Raw genomic sequence first — 18,178 nt, 5'->3', positions numbered from 1 at the left:
CATACAGCAATGTTGACAAAATTGGTGCAGTTCCGCTAAATCTGTTGGTTTTCTGACATGGACTTGTTTCTTCAGCATTGTCCACACGTTTAAGTAAGGACTTTGGGAAGGCTATTCTAAAACCTTAATTCTAGCCTGATTTAGCCATTCCTTTACCACTTTTAACGTGTGTTTGGGGTCATTGTCCTGTTGGAACACCCAACTGCGCCAACACATTTAGCTGAACTGCACCAATTTTGTCAAGAGGAGTGGTCAAAAATTCAACCAGAAGCTTGTGGATGGCTACCAAAAGCGCCTTATTGCAGTGAAACTTGCCAAGGGACATGTAACCAAATATTAACATTGCTGTATGTATACTTTTGACCCAGCAGATTTGCTCACATTTTCAGTAGACCCATAATAAATTCATAAAAGAACCAAACTTCATGAATGTTTTTTGTGACCAACAAGCCTGTTTTCATCCCTACAAGCCTGTTTCGCAGGTGTCCCTGCTCTTCAGGCAATTTTATAACGGATTGTATAACAGATAAACCACAGAAACCTCGACTATATATGTATTAGGGCTGCAACAACTAATCGATTAAATTGATTAAAATCGATTATAAAAATAGTTGGTGATTAATTTAGTAATCGATTCGTTGGATCTATGTTATGCGCATGCGCAGAGGCAATTTATTTTATTTTATTTTTTTATATATTATTTTTTGTATAAACCTTTATTTATAAACTGCAACATGTACAAACAGCTGAGAAACAATAATCAAAGAAAGTAAGTATGGTGCCAGTATGCTGTTTTTTTCAATAAATTACTGGAAAGGATAGAAATGTAGTTTGTCTCTTTTATCCGATTATTAATCGATTAATCGAAGTAATAATCGACAGATTAATCGATTATCAAATCGTTAGTTGCAGCCCTAATATGTATATATATATATATATATATATATATTATATATATATATATATATATATATATATATATATATATATATATATATATATATATATATATATACATATACCGTTGTTATTATTAGTTATTTGTATCAACATTTTAGCTTTTTCATATTCCGTCACGCCTTTTTGGCCCTATTATGTAATTTTTGTTGTTTTTTTGTTTGTTATTTTAGTTCCACAATGCTCCACCCCACCCCACTCCCCAAAATAAAAATCTTTGGACTGCTTTGTGTATTTCACTGGGAAGACAAAGTGTAGTGTTTTCAGTACTATGACTATGACTATGACTTCCTGGCTACAAGCGTAGCCAGGAAGTCAACGGCTACGCTTGTGGAGTTTGTGCGGCACGATTCCACACCTCACCTTTTACATCCGTGTCCCAGGGCTTGTGGAGGTGCTCGAATGTATGGATCTCCACTCCTGTTGTCTTTACAGTACTACTACTAGTCATGACTCCCGCTAGTCAATGGCTAAGCTTGTGGAGTTTGTTCGGCACGCTTCCACACCTCACCTTTTACATCCGTGTCCCAGGGCTTGTGGAGGTGCCTTGAATGTACTTTCACTTTTCGTGATCGCTTGTATTTGATTCAACACCTTCTGTTTTTCCCTTTTAATGTGAATGGCGTGGGAGTTACAATGCAAACCGCCACCTAACACGCAGCGCCCAAATCAATTTGTGGAAGTTAGAATTTGTCCTCTTTATTTAATTCTTTTTCTTCTACTGCTGCTTCATTGTTCACTCGTATGCCTCGACGTTACCCCCTGCAGACCGGAGGAAGTACTGCATGAGTGAGCACTTATTTCATGAGACAGAACGGTGTCATTATTTGGTTGATGTTTGGCGGGCCAAATAATTGAGAGCCCCCAAAGAACTTGAGGTCTTTTCATTCACACACATTATTAGTTACAGTCTTTGCAATGCATCAAGTTGCCGTACACCTGACTTGGTCCAGCTGGTTTGTTGAATGCCTGTCCAGAACTGTAAAGCTTGAAGTTCTGCTTTTATCCGGATAAGATCTTCTTCAGTCCTTCCAGAACACAATGTGCAGATCGCTGATTAAAAGTTCACAAAGTGGCCAATGCATAATCATTTTGATTTGGAATGGTCACAACTGAAATAGAGACGCGGTATCTGATCCAAACAGTAATGTTTAATCCAGTTCAAGTATTCCTTAGTGCAGTGTTTTTCAACCTCTAAAGAGCCAAGGCACATTTTTTTTGCTTAGAAAAAATCCAGAGGTACACCACCAGCAGAAATCATTAAACAACGAAACTCAGTTGACAGTAAAAAGTCGTTGCCGCAATTGTTGAATATGACTTTAAACCATAACCAACCATGCATCACTATAGCTCTTGTCTCAAAGTAGGTGTACTGTCACCACCTGTCACATCACACCCTGACTTATTTGGAGTTTGTTTTGCTGTTTTCCTGTGTGTAGTGTTTTAGTTCTTGTCTTGCGCTCCTATTTTGGTGGCTTTTTGTCTTTTTTTGGTATTTTCCTTTAGCAGTTTCATGTCTTCCTTTGAGCGATATTTCTCGCATCTACTTTGTTTTAGCAATCAGGAATATTTCAGTTTTTATTCTTCTTTGTGGGGACATATTTGATTGTCATGTCATGTTCGGATGTACATTGTGGACGCCGTCTTTGCTCCACAGTAAGTCTTTGCTGTCGTCCAGCATTCCGTTTTTGTTTACTTGGTAGCCAGTTCAGTTTTAGTTTCGTTCTGCATAGCCTTTCCTACACTTCAATACCTTTTCTAAGGGACACTCACCTTTTGTTTATTTTTGGTTTAAGCATTAGATACCTTTTTACCTGCACGCTGCCTCCCGCAGTTTCCGACATCTCCAAAGCAAATAGCTACTGGCTGCCACCTACTGATTTGGAGGAGTATTACACGGTTACTCTGCCGAGCTCTAGACAGCACAGACACTCAACAACAACACATCATTTGCAGACTATAATTACTGGTTTGCAAAAAGTATTTTTAACCCGAATAGGTGAAATTAGATAATCTCCCACGGCACACCAGACAATATCTCACAGTGGTTGAAAAACACTGCCTTAGTGCATATTTCCAAGTTGCTCTGAAGAAGGCAAAAATAGACAGAATAAACAAAGCATTTTGAGTAAACAGTGGTTCTAATTGCTCAGCTCCAGGTCATAAATACAGTCTCATATATAAAAGCCGAAACTGCGACAGGTAGTAAATCATTTCTTGTCTCTAGGTCCTCCACTTTCTTCTTCTTGAAAAAACCTTGCGTTAGAAATGACCTCGTACAACGGACGAGCAGCTGTCAGTGGCAGCCACAGGATCTGACCACCATGTTGCGGTACTTCTTGAGGATGACGTTGGAACTGTCGTCAAAGTAGAGCACGGAGATCCCGTGGAGCTGTGTGGGAGCACAGCAGGGCTTAGGCACTGTTCCCGGGTTGATAAAGTGCACCTGCGGTTGGAAAAAGTATAAATCAGCAGACACACTCGTCACAGACCATGAAGTCTGCATAAAAAAAATGGCTTCTGCAGGACTTACCAGAGTTTGCACAATAGCGTGATTCGTGGCATTCATGTAGGAGTTGAGAGGGAAGGCGCACTCTCCCTCGCAGTAGTATGCTGCATAGCCCTCTGGTGCGATGATCCAGTCCTAAGCAGACAAACTCAGTTTTACTTGTCAACTCAAGTACATAATAGTTTGATATTATGTAAAGAAAATAACAAATATTCAACATACCTGCCATCCTAAATCTCTGAAACTGACATACAGCTCGCGTTTTTTGCATCCATCCCTAGAAATGCCCAGAGTTTCTGAAATTGAAACAAATACTAAGAATTAAAAGTGTGTAGGACTAGTTCCAGTCCTTATTAGGTTATATTTGATTCTAAAATATTAGAGCAACACTGAAAAAATTAGTTATAGGTCATATACTTCTGATAAAATATTGGTAACATAATAAGGTCGAAAAAAAGAACACAAATATAATTTGAATATTAATAATTCTGCTATACATATCATGAGAGTAATGTGGTGGTTCTAATTACGAGAAATAAAATAGAATAATAACATTTAAAAAAATGAAATAAATAAAAAAAAAAAATATATATATATATATATACATATATATATATATATATATATATATATCTGTGTGTGTATATGTATATGTATATGTATGTATATACAGTATATATATATATATATATGTGTGTATATGTATATGTATATATATACAGTATATATATATATGTATATATATATATATATATATATATATATATATATATATATATATATATATATATATATATATATATATATATATATATATATATATATATATATATATATATATATATATATATATATATATATATATAGTCAAGCTTTCTGTGGTTTATCCGTTATACAGTGCTCAACACCGGGGCAGAGCGGAATATACGTTAGGTCAGGAAAAAACAAAGAGGCTATTTCATCCCTACAAGCCTGTTTCGCAGGTTTCCCTGACAAATCCCTGACAAATCCCCTGAAGAGCAGGGAAACCTGCGAAAAAGGCTTGTAAGGATGAAATAGACTCTTTGTTTTTTTCCTGACCTAACGTATATTCCGCTCTACCCCGGTATTGAGCACTGTATAACGCAGGGGTCCCCAAACTTTTTGACTCGGGGGCCGCATTGGGTTAAAACAATTTGGCCGGGGGCCGGGCTGTATGTATATATATATATATATATATATATATATATATATATATATATATATATATATATATATATATATATATATATATATATATATATATATATATATATATATATATATATATATATATATATATATATATATATATATATATATATATATATATATATATATATATATATATAGTATATATATATATACACTACCGTTCAAAAGTTTGGGGTCACATTGAAATGTCCTTATTTTTGAAGGAAAAGCTCTTTAAACTAGTCTTAACTTTAAAGAAATACACTCTATACATTGCTAATGTGGTAAATGACTATTCTAGCTGCAATTGTCTGGTTTTTGGTGCAATATCTACATAGGTGTATAGAGGCCCATTTCCAGCAACTATCACTCCAGTGTTCTAATGGTACAATGTGTTTGCTCATTGGCTCAGAAGGCTAATTGATGATTAGAAAACCCTTGTGCAATCATGTTCACACATCTGAAAACAGTTTAGCTCGTTACAGAAGCTACAAAACTGACCTTCCTTTGAGCAGATTGAGTTTCTGGAGCATCACATTTGTGGGGTCAATTAAACGCTCAAAATGGCCAGAAAAAGAGAACTTTCATCTGAAACTCGACAGTCTATTCTTGTTCTTAGAAATGAAGGCTATTCCACAAAATTGTTTGGGTGACCCCAAACTTTTGAACGGTAGTGTATATATGCATATATATATCTATATCTATATATCTATCTATATATATATATATATATATATATATATATATATATATATATATATATATATATATATATATATATATATATATATATATATATATATATATATATATATATATTAGCTATATATAGCGCGATGATGTCACGTTATCGATGAGAAAATGCATTTTTAGACAATATGATTTGCCTGAGCGGCTAGGAGACACCGTGAGTAGCAAGCGGTACAAAGTGGATAAGAAAAGACAGGGGGGGGAAAAAATGATTTTATTCATTTATTATTGATTTCCTGATATATATATATATATATATATATATATATATATATATATATATATATATATATATATATATATATATATATATATATATATATATATATATATACATGGGAATCACTTAAAAGTTACTATCGGAAGGTTGTATTCTTAAGAAAAATATAGGGTTTTAAGGCATGCACAACATAAGCAAGAAGATTATGTAATCGTTGCAGTCAGTCAGTTAGTTTCCCGATGTTTTTTACCAAGTTACCCTAAGATTACGCTATGAGCCTCAACTGTGACGCAATAGATAACTCAAAAACTTATGGCCGGATTGTAATATAACTTTCAGGAAACGTCAGAAATTAGACAAGGAAAAGTCACTATGTTTGCGGCTGATCAGTATCTTTTCTGCTATGTTGCCTTAAGTTTACATTACGAGCCTCAACCATAACTGTCAACATTTGCATTTCAAAATATTGAACTAATACAAGGGAATTTCATTTTCATCAAAAATCTCTATTGAATAAATACAAAATAAATGGACCCGATCACTGTAGTAGCGGTCAATCTGGTGTGGCTCGGTTGGTAGAGCGGCTGTGTCAGCAGCTTGAGGGTTCCAGGTTTGAGCCCCGCTTTCGCTATCCTAGTCACTGCCGTTGTGTCCTTGGGCAAGATACTTTACCCACTTGCTCCCAGTGTCACGCACACTGGTTTATATGTAACTTAGATCATGGATTTCACTATGTAAAGCGCTTTGAGTCACTAGAGAAAAGTGCTTTATAAAATATAATTCACTACACTAAAGATTTTTTTTCATTTAGAGCAAAATCTGTAAAAAGTTTTTAAAAAATACAGGACTGGGAAGTTGCCTGGAAAGAATAACAAAAAACTGATTCCCCAGCAAAAACGGTTGACAAATATGGCCTCAACTTCTGATGCCTGACTAGAGGGTTTACTCCATTTCTTTCATTCTGATACAAGTAGCTCAAAAAGTTCAAATCCAATTCAGATTACCATCTGGATTCAGGACTTTTTTTCTTTTCTGTGTGAATTTTGTAGGCCACAACCGTTACAGGTAAAAAAAAAACATTAAAAGTGGTCACCTGTGGCGGCCTCGACTGCCTTGAGTGCATCCTGGACGGTCCTCTGTGGTTTTGAGCGGCTCGAATGGCGCCCCTTGTGGCCGTGAGCGGAGCGGGTGTTGCGAAAGCGAACCTCGTTGGATTTGAAGAAGGAAACCAGGAAGGGCTGCTTGTCTCGCGCCCCGCTGCCTGTTGACAGTCCCGCCAGTCGGGGGTTCCTCCTGTGGCCTGCAGTGGGATAGAGTGATGCATCAAAAATTCATTCAATGCGTTTTCTTTATTTTCATGACTATTTACACTGTAGATTGTCACTGAAGGCATCAAAACTATGAATGAACACATGTGGAGTTATGTACCAGTACTTAACAAAAAAAGGTGAAATAACTGAAAACATGTTTTATATTCTAGTTTCTACAAAATAGCCTCCCTTTGCTGTGATTATTTTTTTTACACACTCTTGGCATTCTCTGGATGAAATCCCTATGAGCAGAACTCACTCTTCCAGAGGCCCGTTCGGGACATTGTTTGTTACTGATACGGACTGACCTGTAGATGCTTTTGCAATATTGATACCAAAGCTGTAACTTCTACCTCTAACAGTTTTTGAATACATTTTGTTATAATCTACCTGTCGACTTGACCTTTGACTGTTCAACAAAATAATATAGAAATATATATATATATATATATATATATATATATATATATATATATATATATATATATATATATATATATATATATGTATTAGGGCTGCAACAACTAATCGATTAAATCGATTAAAATCGATTATAAAAATAGTTGGCGAATAATTTAGTCATCGATTCGTTGGATCTATGCTATGCGCATGCGCAGAGGCAATTTTTTATTTTTATTTTTTTTAAAACTTTTTTTAATTTTTTTTTATAAACCTTTATTTATAAACTGCAACGTGTACAAACAGCTGAGAAACAATAACCAAAATAAGTATGGTGCCAGTATGCTGGGGTTTTTTTTCAATAAAATACTGGAAAAGATAGACATGTAGTTTGTCTCTTTTATCCGATTATTAATCGATTAATCGAAGTAATAATCGACAGATTAATCGATTATCAAATTAATCATTAGTTGCAGCCCTAATATGTATGTATGTATATATATATATATATATATATATATATATATATATATATATATATATATATATATATATATATATATATATATATATATATATACAGTGGGGCAAAAAAGTATTCAGTCAGCCACCCATTGACAATCAATGGGTGGCTGACTAAATACTTTTTTGCCCCATATATATATATATATATATATATATATATATATATATATATATATATATATATATATATATATATATATATATATATATATATATATATATATACATATATATATATATATATATATATATATATATATATATATATATATATATATATATATATATATATATATATATATATATATATATATATATATATATATATATATATATATATATATATATATATATATATATATATATGTATATATATATATATATATATATATGGGGCAAAAAAGTATTTAGTCAGCCACCCATTGATTGTCAATGGGTGGCTGACTGAATACTTTTTTGCCCCACTGTAAAACACAGAGGCTATTTCATCCCAATACAAGCCTGCAGGGAAACCTGTGAAACAGGCTTGTAGGGATGAAATAGCCTTGGTGTTTTTTCCTGACCTAACGTAAATTCCGCTCCACCCCGGTATTGAGTACTGTATAACAGCATTCTCTGGATGAGCTTCGAGAGGTGGTCACCTGAAATGGTTTTCACTTCACAGGTGTGCTTGAAGCTCATCTAGAGAATGCCAAGAGTGTGCAAAGCAGTAATCAGAGCAAAGGGTGGCTATTTTGAAAAAAATAGAATATAAAACATGTTTTCAGTTATTTTACCTGTTAAGTACATAACTCCACATGTGTTCATTCATAGTTTTGATGCCTTCGGTGACAATCTACAATGTAAATAGTCATGAAAATAAAGAAAACGCATTAAATGAGGCGTGTCCAAACTTTTGGCCTGTACTGTATATTGACCTGATTTTTTATGATGCGCTGGTAAGGTTTACATGATTTTCTCATTACATTTTGGTCACATATTGATCACATGCTTTTTTTGTTTTTTTAATGTTTGTATCTAATTTATGAAGTTCTGCCCTCTTTGGTCTTGTTCATGTAGATAAGACGTAATAAACACGGTAAACTTTTTTAAGAAGTTGTTATCTTTGGAGGTTAATTAATGTCGTATACTAACTGACCATGGCTGTCTTCCAGGACCAGATGCAGGCCAAAGTTGTGCTCAGGGTTGGCCAGCCAAAGATTACTGGTGGCAGTGAGGTCAAAGATAAGCCAGCCCTCCTCTGCAGTCCACACTTCTCTTTGGTCCACCAGCAGCAGATCCCCTTCACTGGGGGTTGGGGGTGGGAGATAACACAAAGGTAATGTATCAGACTGATAATGTTCCATAGGAAATTCACCAGTAGAAAAACTTGTAATTATTGTATTCCTGTAAAGACAACATCAGGGAAAATAGCAACTGTCTTTCTAATCACTGTCACCGCCTGGGTAAACTGAAATTAAAATATTCAAAGAATATATATTTCCTGTATTGAACAACTTTGGAAGAATAACTTAATTGATTCACTTCATCATTAACTCCTGCCTCATCAATAACACATCTTCGTGGAAATGTGTTTACCAAGGTCATGCCTGGAACTAATTGGGAGGACTGTACCAAAGAGGTGTGTGGTCTCCCTGCAACAACGAGTGTTTGTCATCTTAAAGGCAAATTTCACCAACAATAGCTTTGTTTACAGAAACGATTTTTAGACGTCTGTCTTTTGTCCTGACGCCTTCTCGTCTGTGCCGAGTCTGTGTGTCTGAGTGGGTCTTTGAATGACAATGGTCTTGCCCTCATCAGGGTCATCAGCCCTACTGTCACCGTTGAAGGACCCCTCCTCCATATCTCACCGACACATACTGTAAGTAAACCAACAGTGGAGTAGTTTTAAATGTGGGTAATCATTTAAAAAAAAAAGATTGTTTCCATTTCGTACAGCTCAAATCTTGTTTGGAATTACAAAAACCCAAAACCAGGGAAGTTGGCAATGTTGTGTAAATCGTAAATAAAAACAGAATACAATGATTTGCAAATCCTTTTGGACCTATATTCAATTGGATAGACTGCAAAGACAAGATACTTAACCTTCGAACTGGTAAACTTTGTTATTTTTTCTGAAAATATTAGCTCATTTGGAATTTGATGCCTGCAACATGATTCAAAAAAAGCTGGCACAAGTAGCAAAAAAGACGAAGAAAGTTGAGGAATGCTCATCAAACACTGTAAATAATTAATTTCGCAACGTATCTGTGGCTAACAGTCCAGTGTGGCTAATATATGGAATAAAAAAGTTTTATAAAATTTTGTGGGTGCGGCTTATATACCGGTACGCTCTATAGTCTGTAAAATAAGGCTTTTTTTTTTATTTTAGCAAAAAAAAGGTTTAACATTATATTTACATGATTAGATTCTACAAACCCTGTTTCCATATGAGTTGGGAAATTGTGTTAGATGTAAATATAAACAGAATGCAATGATTTGCAAATCATTTTCAACCCATATTCAGTTGAATATGCTACAAAGACAACATATTTGATGTTCAAACTGATAAACATTTTTTTTTTTTGCAAATAATGATTAACTTTGGAATTTGATGCCAGCAACACGTGACAAAGAAGTTGGGAAAGGTGGCAATAAATACTGATAAAGTTGAGGAATGCTCATCAAACACTTATTTGGAACATCCCACAGGTGAACAGACTAATTTGGAACAGGTAAGTGCCATGATTGGGTATAAAAGCAGCTTCCATGAAATTCTCAGTCATTCACAATCAAGGATGGGGCGAGGGTCCCCACTTTGTGAACAAATGCGTGAGCAAATTGTTGAACAGTTTAAGAACAACATTTCTCAACCAGCTATCGCAAGGAATTTAGGGATTTCACCATCTACGGTCCGTAATATCATCAAAATGTTCAGAGAATCTGGAGAAAACACTGCACGTAAGCGGCAAGGCTGAAGAATTCGACCCCACAGGCGGTACTGCATCAAAAACCGTCATCAATGTGTAAAGGATATCACCACATGGGCTCAGGAACACTTCAGAAAACCACTGTCAGTAACTACAGTTGCTCGCTACATCTGTAAATGCAAGTTAAAACTCTCCTATGCAAGGCGAAAACCGTTTATCAACAACACCCAGAAACGCTGTCGGCTTCGCTGGGCCTGAGCTCATATAAGATGGACTGATGCAGAGTGTAACAGTGTTCTGTGGTCTGACGAGTCCACATTTAAAATTGTTTTTGGAAACTGTGGACGTCGTGTTGTCCGGAAAAGGACCATCCGGACTGTTATAGGCGCAAAGTTGAAAAGCCAGCATCTGTGATGGTATGGGGGTGTATTAGTGCCCAAAGCATGGGTAACTTACACATCTGTGAAGGCACCATTAATGCTGAAATGTACATACAGGTTTTGGAGCAACTTATGTTGCCATCCAAGCAACGTTACCATGGACGCCCCTGCTTATTTCAGCAAGACAATGCCAAGCCACGTGTTACAACAGCGTGGCTTCATAGTAAAAGAGTGCGGGTATGGGACGGCGTGGCGAAGTTGGTAGAGTGGCTGTGCCAGTAATCGGAGTGTTGCTGGTTACTGGGGTTCAACTCCCACCTTCTACCTTCCTAGTCACGTCCGTTGTGTCCTTGGGCAAGACACTTCACCCTTTGCCTCTGATGGCTGCTGGTTAGCGCCTTGCATGGCAGCTCCCGCCATCAGTGTGTGAATGTGTGTGTGAATGGGTAAATGTGGAAATACTGTCAAAGCGCTTTGAGTACCTTGAAGGTAGAAAAGCGATATACAAGTAAAACCCATTTATCATTTATTTACTAGACTGGCCTGCCTGTAGTCCAGACCTGTCTCCCATTGAAAATGTGTGGCGCAATATGAAGTGTAAAATACCACAACGGAGACCACGGACTGTTGAACAACTTAAGCTGTACATCAAGCAATAATGGGAACGAATTCCACCTGAAAAGCTACAAAAATTGGTCTCCTTGTTCCCAAACGTTTACGGAGTGTTGTTAAAAGGAAAGGCCATGTAACACAGTGGTAAAAATGCCCCCTGTGCCAACATTTTTGCAATGCGTTGCTGCCATTAAATTATAAGTTAATGATTGTTTGCAAACAAAAATTAAGATTCTCAGTTAGAACATTAAATATCTTGTCTATTCAATTGAATATAGGTTGAAAAGGATTTGCAAATCATTGTATTCTGTTTTTATTTACAATTTACACAACGTGCCAACTTCACTGGTTTTGGGTTTTGTACATATTGAACAATTATGAGAAGCTCCTTCCGCCCGAGTGCAGCTGGGATAGGCTCCAGCACCCCTCGCGACCCCAAAAGGGACAAGCGGTAGAAAATGGATGCATGGATGGATGGGTGTCTCGGACATCATGGACACATAGCCAGAACAGTTATATTTGATAACCAAGAAGTAACACGTCTATCTCATACATATTGATCTCATTTTGGCACAGCAGATGGAACAGTAGTTGCATTATGCAGATACAGTCAAACCTTGGTCTTCGTTCGTAATCCGTTACAAAAAGTAAAAAGTTACGAAGCGATTTACCCCAGCACACCAAAAATTGTAAATCTAACGAATCTGTTTCAAACAACGAAAAATATTTTTTAACACACTTTTGAATTTAGACTAATCACAATCACTTGCATAATTTTAAATTAACTTAAAAAAAGACCCTAGTATTTGGACAAAAATTATATTGTCAGAATGTCACACAGGAATATATTTTTTTAACTTTTAACTTGAATACATGTCGATTATTTGCTCTAAACTTGGTAAAGGTTTTATTAAAAGTCCAGTCAGGGTGTATTTTGAAGTGAAATTTTCCAGCTCGCACAACAGTTGAAGTCTCCTCACTAATCTTTGCACTGATGTGATCACGGGCCGTATAACAACCCACAGGTAACCATCAAAGCAGTGCTTCTCTATTCATTTATGTTACCCCTCGTCCCCCAAAATGAAGGAAACATTGTTTGATTGTCTAAAAAAGTTCTTATAAGTACACCTCTGCATAACATTGTATCCTTAATAACATTAAAGACAACAACAAAATAAATTCAGATTGACATACAAAAAATAACATTATTAACATTTTTTTTTAGACTGTAACAGAAAATATATTTTAAAAAAGTATCCTTTAAACTAGAATTTTTTTGACCAACTTGAACAATTTGATACTGAAAAATAAAATTAAATAAACTCAATAAGTAATACTGGTAACACTTTAGTATGGGGAACACATATTCACCATTAATTAGTTGCTTATTAACATGCAAATTAGTAACATATTGGCTCTTAATTAGTCATTATTAAGTACTTATTAATGCCTTATTCTGCATGGCCTTATTATACAACCAGTAAGCCATTAACTAAGAGTCTTCCCTCAATAACCTCAGAATTATTGCTTATTAGTAACCCTAACCCTAACCCTTACCCTTATATGTTCCCCTAGTTTCCAAATAACTCTAAATTAAGTCTTTGTTACTTTAATAAGCAACTAATTAATGGTGAATATGTTCCCCATACTAAAGTGTTACCGTAATAATAAATTTAAAAAAATTGTCAGCAACATTAATTCAGGAGCCCAATGTATAAAACACTTTAACCTCCACAACAAAAATTAATAAAACCATTTGTGCCTCACTATTTGAGAAGAACTGGGTTCAACATAAATTGCATAAGTAATCTGCATTACTGATGTAATATTTTCTTTGTGGTTAATCACATGAGTTAACTAGTTATTTTTGATAGCTCTACAAAAAACATATTTTAATGAGAATGATTATAATTTAACATGGCACGCAAATCCATCTATCTTCTTCTGTTTTCATCCAAGGTCGGGTCGCGGCGGCAGCAACTTAAGCAGAGAAGCCCAGACTTCCCTCTCCACAGCTACCTCGAATAGCTCCTCCCGGGGGATCCCGAGGCGTTCCCAGGCCAGCTGGGAGACATAGTCTCTCCAACATGTCCGGGTCTTCCCCGTGGCCTCCTACAGGTCAGACCTCCCCAAGGAGCATTCTGACGACATGCTCAATCCACCTCAACTGGCTCCTCTCGATGTGGAGGAGCTTTACTTTGACCTCCTCTCGAATGACAGAGCTTCTCACCCTATCTCTAAGGGAGAGCCCCGCCACCCGATGGAGGAAACTCCTTTCGGCCGCTTGTACCCGTGATCTTGTCCTTTCGGTCATAACCCAAAGCTCATGGCCATAGGTAAGAACGAAGATCTACCGGTAAATTGAGAGCTCAGCTCCTTTTTTACCACAACGGACCAATGCAGGGTCCGCTTCACTGCAGACGCCGCACCAATCCGCCTGTCGATCTCACGATCCACTCTTTCTTCACTAGTGAACAAGACCCTGAGGTACTTCAACTCCTCCACCTAGGGCAGGATCTCCTCCCCAACCCTGAGATGACACTTCACCATTTTCCGTGCTAGAAACATGGACTCCGATTTGGAAGTGCTGATTTTCATCCCAGTCGCTTCACACTCAGCTGCGAACCGATCCAATGAGAGCTGAGCATCCTGGCCAAATGAAGCCAGAAGGACCACATCATCTGCAAAAAGCAGAGACCTAATCCTGAAGCCACCAAACTGGATCCCCTCAACGCCCTGACTGCGCCTAGACATTCTGTCCATAACAGTTGTAATCAGAACCGGTGACAAAGGGGAGGGGAGGCCTGGCGGAGTCCAACCCTCACTGGAAACAGGTGGACCAAGCTCGGACACTGATCAAATAGGGAGCGGACTGCCACAATCAGGCGGTCGGACACAACCCACTCTCTGAGCACTCCCCACAGGATTTCTCGAGGGACACGGTCGAATGCCTTCTCCAAGTCCACAAAGCACATGTAGACTGGTTGGTCAAACTGCCATGCACCCTCAAGGACCCTGCCTAGAGTCTAGAGCTGGTCCCCAGTTCCACGACCAGGACGAAAGCCACACTGTTTGGCCACCTGTTTCTATGGAATGATAAACAGGCAAATTGATGAGTTTGTTATTTATTCAAGTTTAATGTTTGGCTGTATGATAACTAAGACAGTTAACGAATGATAACTGATACAAAAACTGGGGTTAAATTATGTCGAAAACCAAGATGTATCTGATGAGTGAGGAGATTCCAACTGGTGTGCTCGCTGGCAAATTTCACTCTAAAATCCACCGCGATTGGACTTTAGTACAACTGTCAACATGTTTTGGGGGAAAAAAGATTTGTATTCAAGTAAAACATTTAAAAATGTACCTGTATCATATTCTGACAATAAATTGCATTGTCTCAATAATAATGGGGTCTTTTTCAGAAGTTAATTTAAATTATGCAAGCAAGTGATTTACTGCAATTAATCTCTAATAATCAAAAATCACAAGTGTGATTAGTCGCAATTCATCAAAAATCACAAGTGTGATATATCATGATTCATCAAAAAGCACAGGAGTGATTAGTCATGATTAATCAAAAATCACAAGCCTGTTTAAAACATTTAATCGTTTGACAGCTCTAATTCAAATATTTCTACGGACAAGATGCTGTCCAATAAGAAGCTTTAAAGTACCAGTAGAGTGGAAAAACAAGTTGCCTTCTTATTGAAGTTATTATCATACATATCTGATGTATGACACCGAAAGACTTACAAAGTTTGTGAGTAAATAGATATGATCAAAATAGTATCAATCTTGCAGAGATTCCAGAGCCAGTCATGTGACGTATAGGTAGGAACCGCAGATCCCTTCCCTACCAACAACAATGCAAATCATGCAGACTTTGTGACAGCCAACAACAATTAATTTGGGAAAAATGATGATCCAGAAACATATATTGTTGGTCTTGAATAAAAGGATGAGCTACAAGTTTTAATAGCTCTGCTAAACAGATCTAGCCTGAGTGAAACACCAGGCATCAAGTAGCAGTATTGTTAAGTGCTAAACAAGAAGTACAAACTACAAATGTCTGCTCTTACTTTGATGATGACTGATAGGATGTCCGTATCTTCCCGTTTATATGACAACGAAATCATGATGCACATGAAGGGTTAACAAGGAAAAGTCTCCCTGTAGACACCGTCTTTGGTTGTGTGTGTTTGTCTCCATCTCCGGGTTTGAATTGAATGTCACAGATGAACAATGTCCAGATTCATGGCTAAATCTGCCTAATGTTCAGATGAGAGGCATGATTTATCAACTCGAATAACTTTGAAGAGTCGAGACGGAATGATGCAGGAGCAGCAGGACTTTGCGGACAGCTCACAGTAAAGCAGCAGAGGGCTAAAAAATAGTTTCTTTGCGTTACCGCTTATAACAACAACATTACTAATATTTGGTTAATATTCAGGCCACGATATGTATAAAGCATATTGTTGGCGAATTGTGGATGTTTTTTTAGAGGCTTTCGTGGGCGAAATAGAGAGCCCCCATTGACTACACTGTTAGCTGACTTTTTATGTATTTATTTATTTACGACTTAGAATACAAGAAAAAAAGAAAAACGTATGTGTTCAGGATTGTGAATGATAGACATCACATCTCTCAAATTTTTGCGTATTTTCAGTATGAATGATCTGATATTATGGTCAGAGTGCAGAAGCGTTACTCCAGTGACGTCAATCTATAGAAATTACAGAAGAGGTTCGAAAATGCGGAATATTCACAATGGTTGACTGAATTTGTGGCATTTTCTCATACTTTGCGGATTGTAAATACAATTGGATGTCGTGTAATGGATACAACGAAACACAATTAAGCATATAATGTCAACTTGTTTTTCCACTCCACTGGTACTTAAACCAAGACGATGGAAGGAAAACTGTTTACCTGTTTGCTGCCTCCTGCAAGGCCTGGTAGATGCTGACTCGGAATGTCTCATTCTCGTAGCGCTCCTGGATAAAATCCTTAAAAATCCTGAACTCTGCCGCCGTGACAGCCTCTCCCTCTGGAATACGGGAAAGGTCAAATCTGAATTCCCTGTGGTGCTTCTGGTACAGAAGTTCTTTATCCTGGTCCACTGTTAGGACAAGAACAAACAGACAAATTGTGTATTTATTAGCGCTAACTAGGGTTGTACGGTATACCGGTATTAGTATAGTACCTCGATACTAATGAATCCTTTTCGGTACTATACCGTCTCTGAAACGTACCGGTTGAATATGACCAATGTATGATCCTGTTACTACTTGGTATCGGATTGATACCCAAATTTGTGGTATCGTCCAAAACTAATGTAATGTATCAAACAACAGAAGAATAAGTGCTTATTACATTTTAACAGAAGTGTAGACGGAACATGTTAAAAGAGAAAGTAAGCAGATATTAACAGTAAATGAACAAGTAGATTAATAATTCATTTTCTACCACTTGTCCTTAATAATGTTGACAAAATAATAGAATGGAAAATGACACAATATGTTACTGCATATGTCAGCAGATTAATTAGGAGCCTTTGTTTGTTTAGTTACTACTAAAAGACAAGTTGTCTTGTATGTTCACTATTTTATTTAAGGACTTAACTGCAATAAGAAACATATGTTTAATGTACCCTAAGATTTTTTGTTAAAATAAAGCCAATAATGCAATTTTTTGTGATACCCTTTATTTAGAAAAGTACCAAAAAGTACAGAAAAGTATCTAAATAATTTTAGCACTGGTACCGGTAACAAAATATTGGTATTGTTACAACACTAGTGCTAACAAAGGATTAAGAATGGCAAATAGATTAATCACACTTTCATTAAAATGTTTGGTAATTATTTTATCCTTAGTCCAGTCAGGGTGTATTTTGAAGGGAAATTTGTCATGGAGCAACTTTTTCACTAATCTTTGCATTGGCGTATGCATTGACCTGATAAAATATATGAGCCGTTAAAGGCCTACTGAAATGAATTGTTTTTATTTAAACGGGGATAGCGGATCCATTGTATGTGTCATACTTGATCATTTCGCGATATTGCCATATTTTTGCTGAAAGGATTTAGTAGAGAACAACGACAATAAAGGTCGCAACTTTTGGTCGCTGATAAAAAAAAAGCCTTGCCCCTACTGGAAGTAGCGTGACGTCACAAGCTGGAGGGCTGCTCACATTTCCCTATTGTTTACAATGCAGCGAGAGAGATTTGGACCGAGAAAGCAACGATTACCCCATTAATTTGAGCGAGGATGAAAGATTTGTGGATGAGGAACGTAAGAGTGAAGGACTACAGTGCAGTGCAGGACGTATCTTTTTTCGCTCTGACCGTAACTTAGGTACAAGGGTTCATTGGATTCCACACTTTCTCCTTTTT

General features: G+C 36.7%; 1 protein-coding gene across 2 annotated transcripts in view; it reads right to left on the bottom strand.

Annotated features, from left to right (window-relative positions):
- Nucleotides 1-2,106: 2,106 nt before the first annotated feature.
- Nucleotides 2,107-18,178, bottom strand: part of LOC133658687 (bone morphogenetic protein 7-like) — a 36,975-nt gene continuing 20,903 nt past the window's right edge. Inside the window, exons 2-7 of one of the 2 annotated variants that reach the window (XM_062061025.1) lie at nt 16,716-16,905; nt 9,021-9,169; nt 6,742-6,948; nt 3,689-3,762; nt 3,491-3,601; nt 2,107-3,403 (exon numbers count right to left, since the gene is read on the bottom strand). In XM_062061025.1, the coding sequence (XP_061917009.1) occupies nt 3,254-3,403; nt 3,491-3,601; nt 3,689-3,762; nt 6,742-6,948; nt 9,021-9,169; nt 16,716-16,905 (881 nt within the window). In that variant the 3' untranslated portion in view covers nt 2,107-3,253. The remainder of the gene's footprint in view (nt 3,404-3,490; nt 3,602-3,688; nt 3,763-6,741; nt 6,949-9,020; nt 9,170-16,715; nt 16,906-18,178) is intronic. The other variant, XM_062061091.1, reaches the window with a different exon arrangement.

The sequence above is a fragment of the Entelurus aequoreus genome, linkage group LG01 (genome assembly GCF_033978785.1).
Source record: "Entelurus aequoreus isolate RoL-2023_Sb linkage group LG01, RoL_Eaeq_v1.1, whole genome shotgun sequence".
Lineage (NCBI taxonomy): Eukaryota > Metazoa > Chordata > Actinopteri > Syngnathiformes > Syngnathidae > Entelurus > Entelurus aequoreus.
The sequence above is the reverse complement of the archived record's forward strand: the minus strand, read 5'-3'. Positions and strand labels throughout refer to the sequence as shown.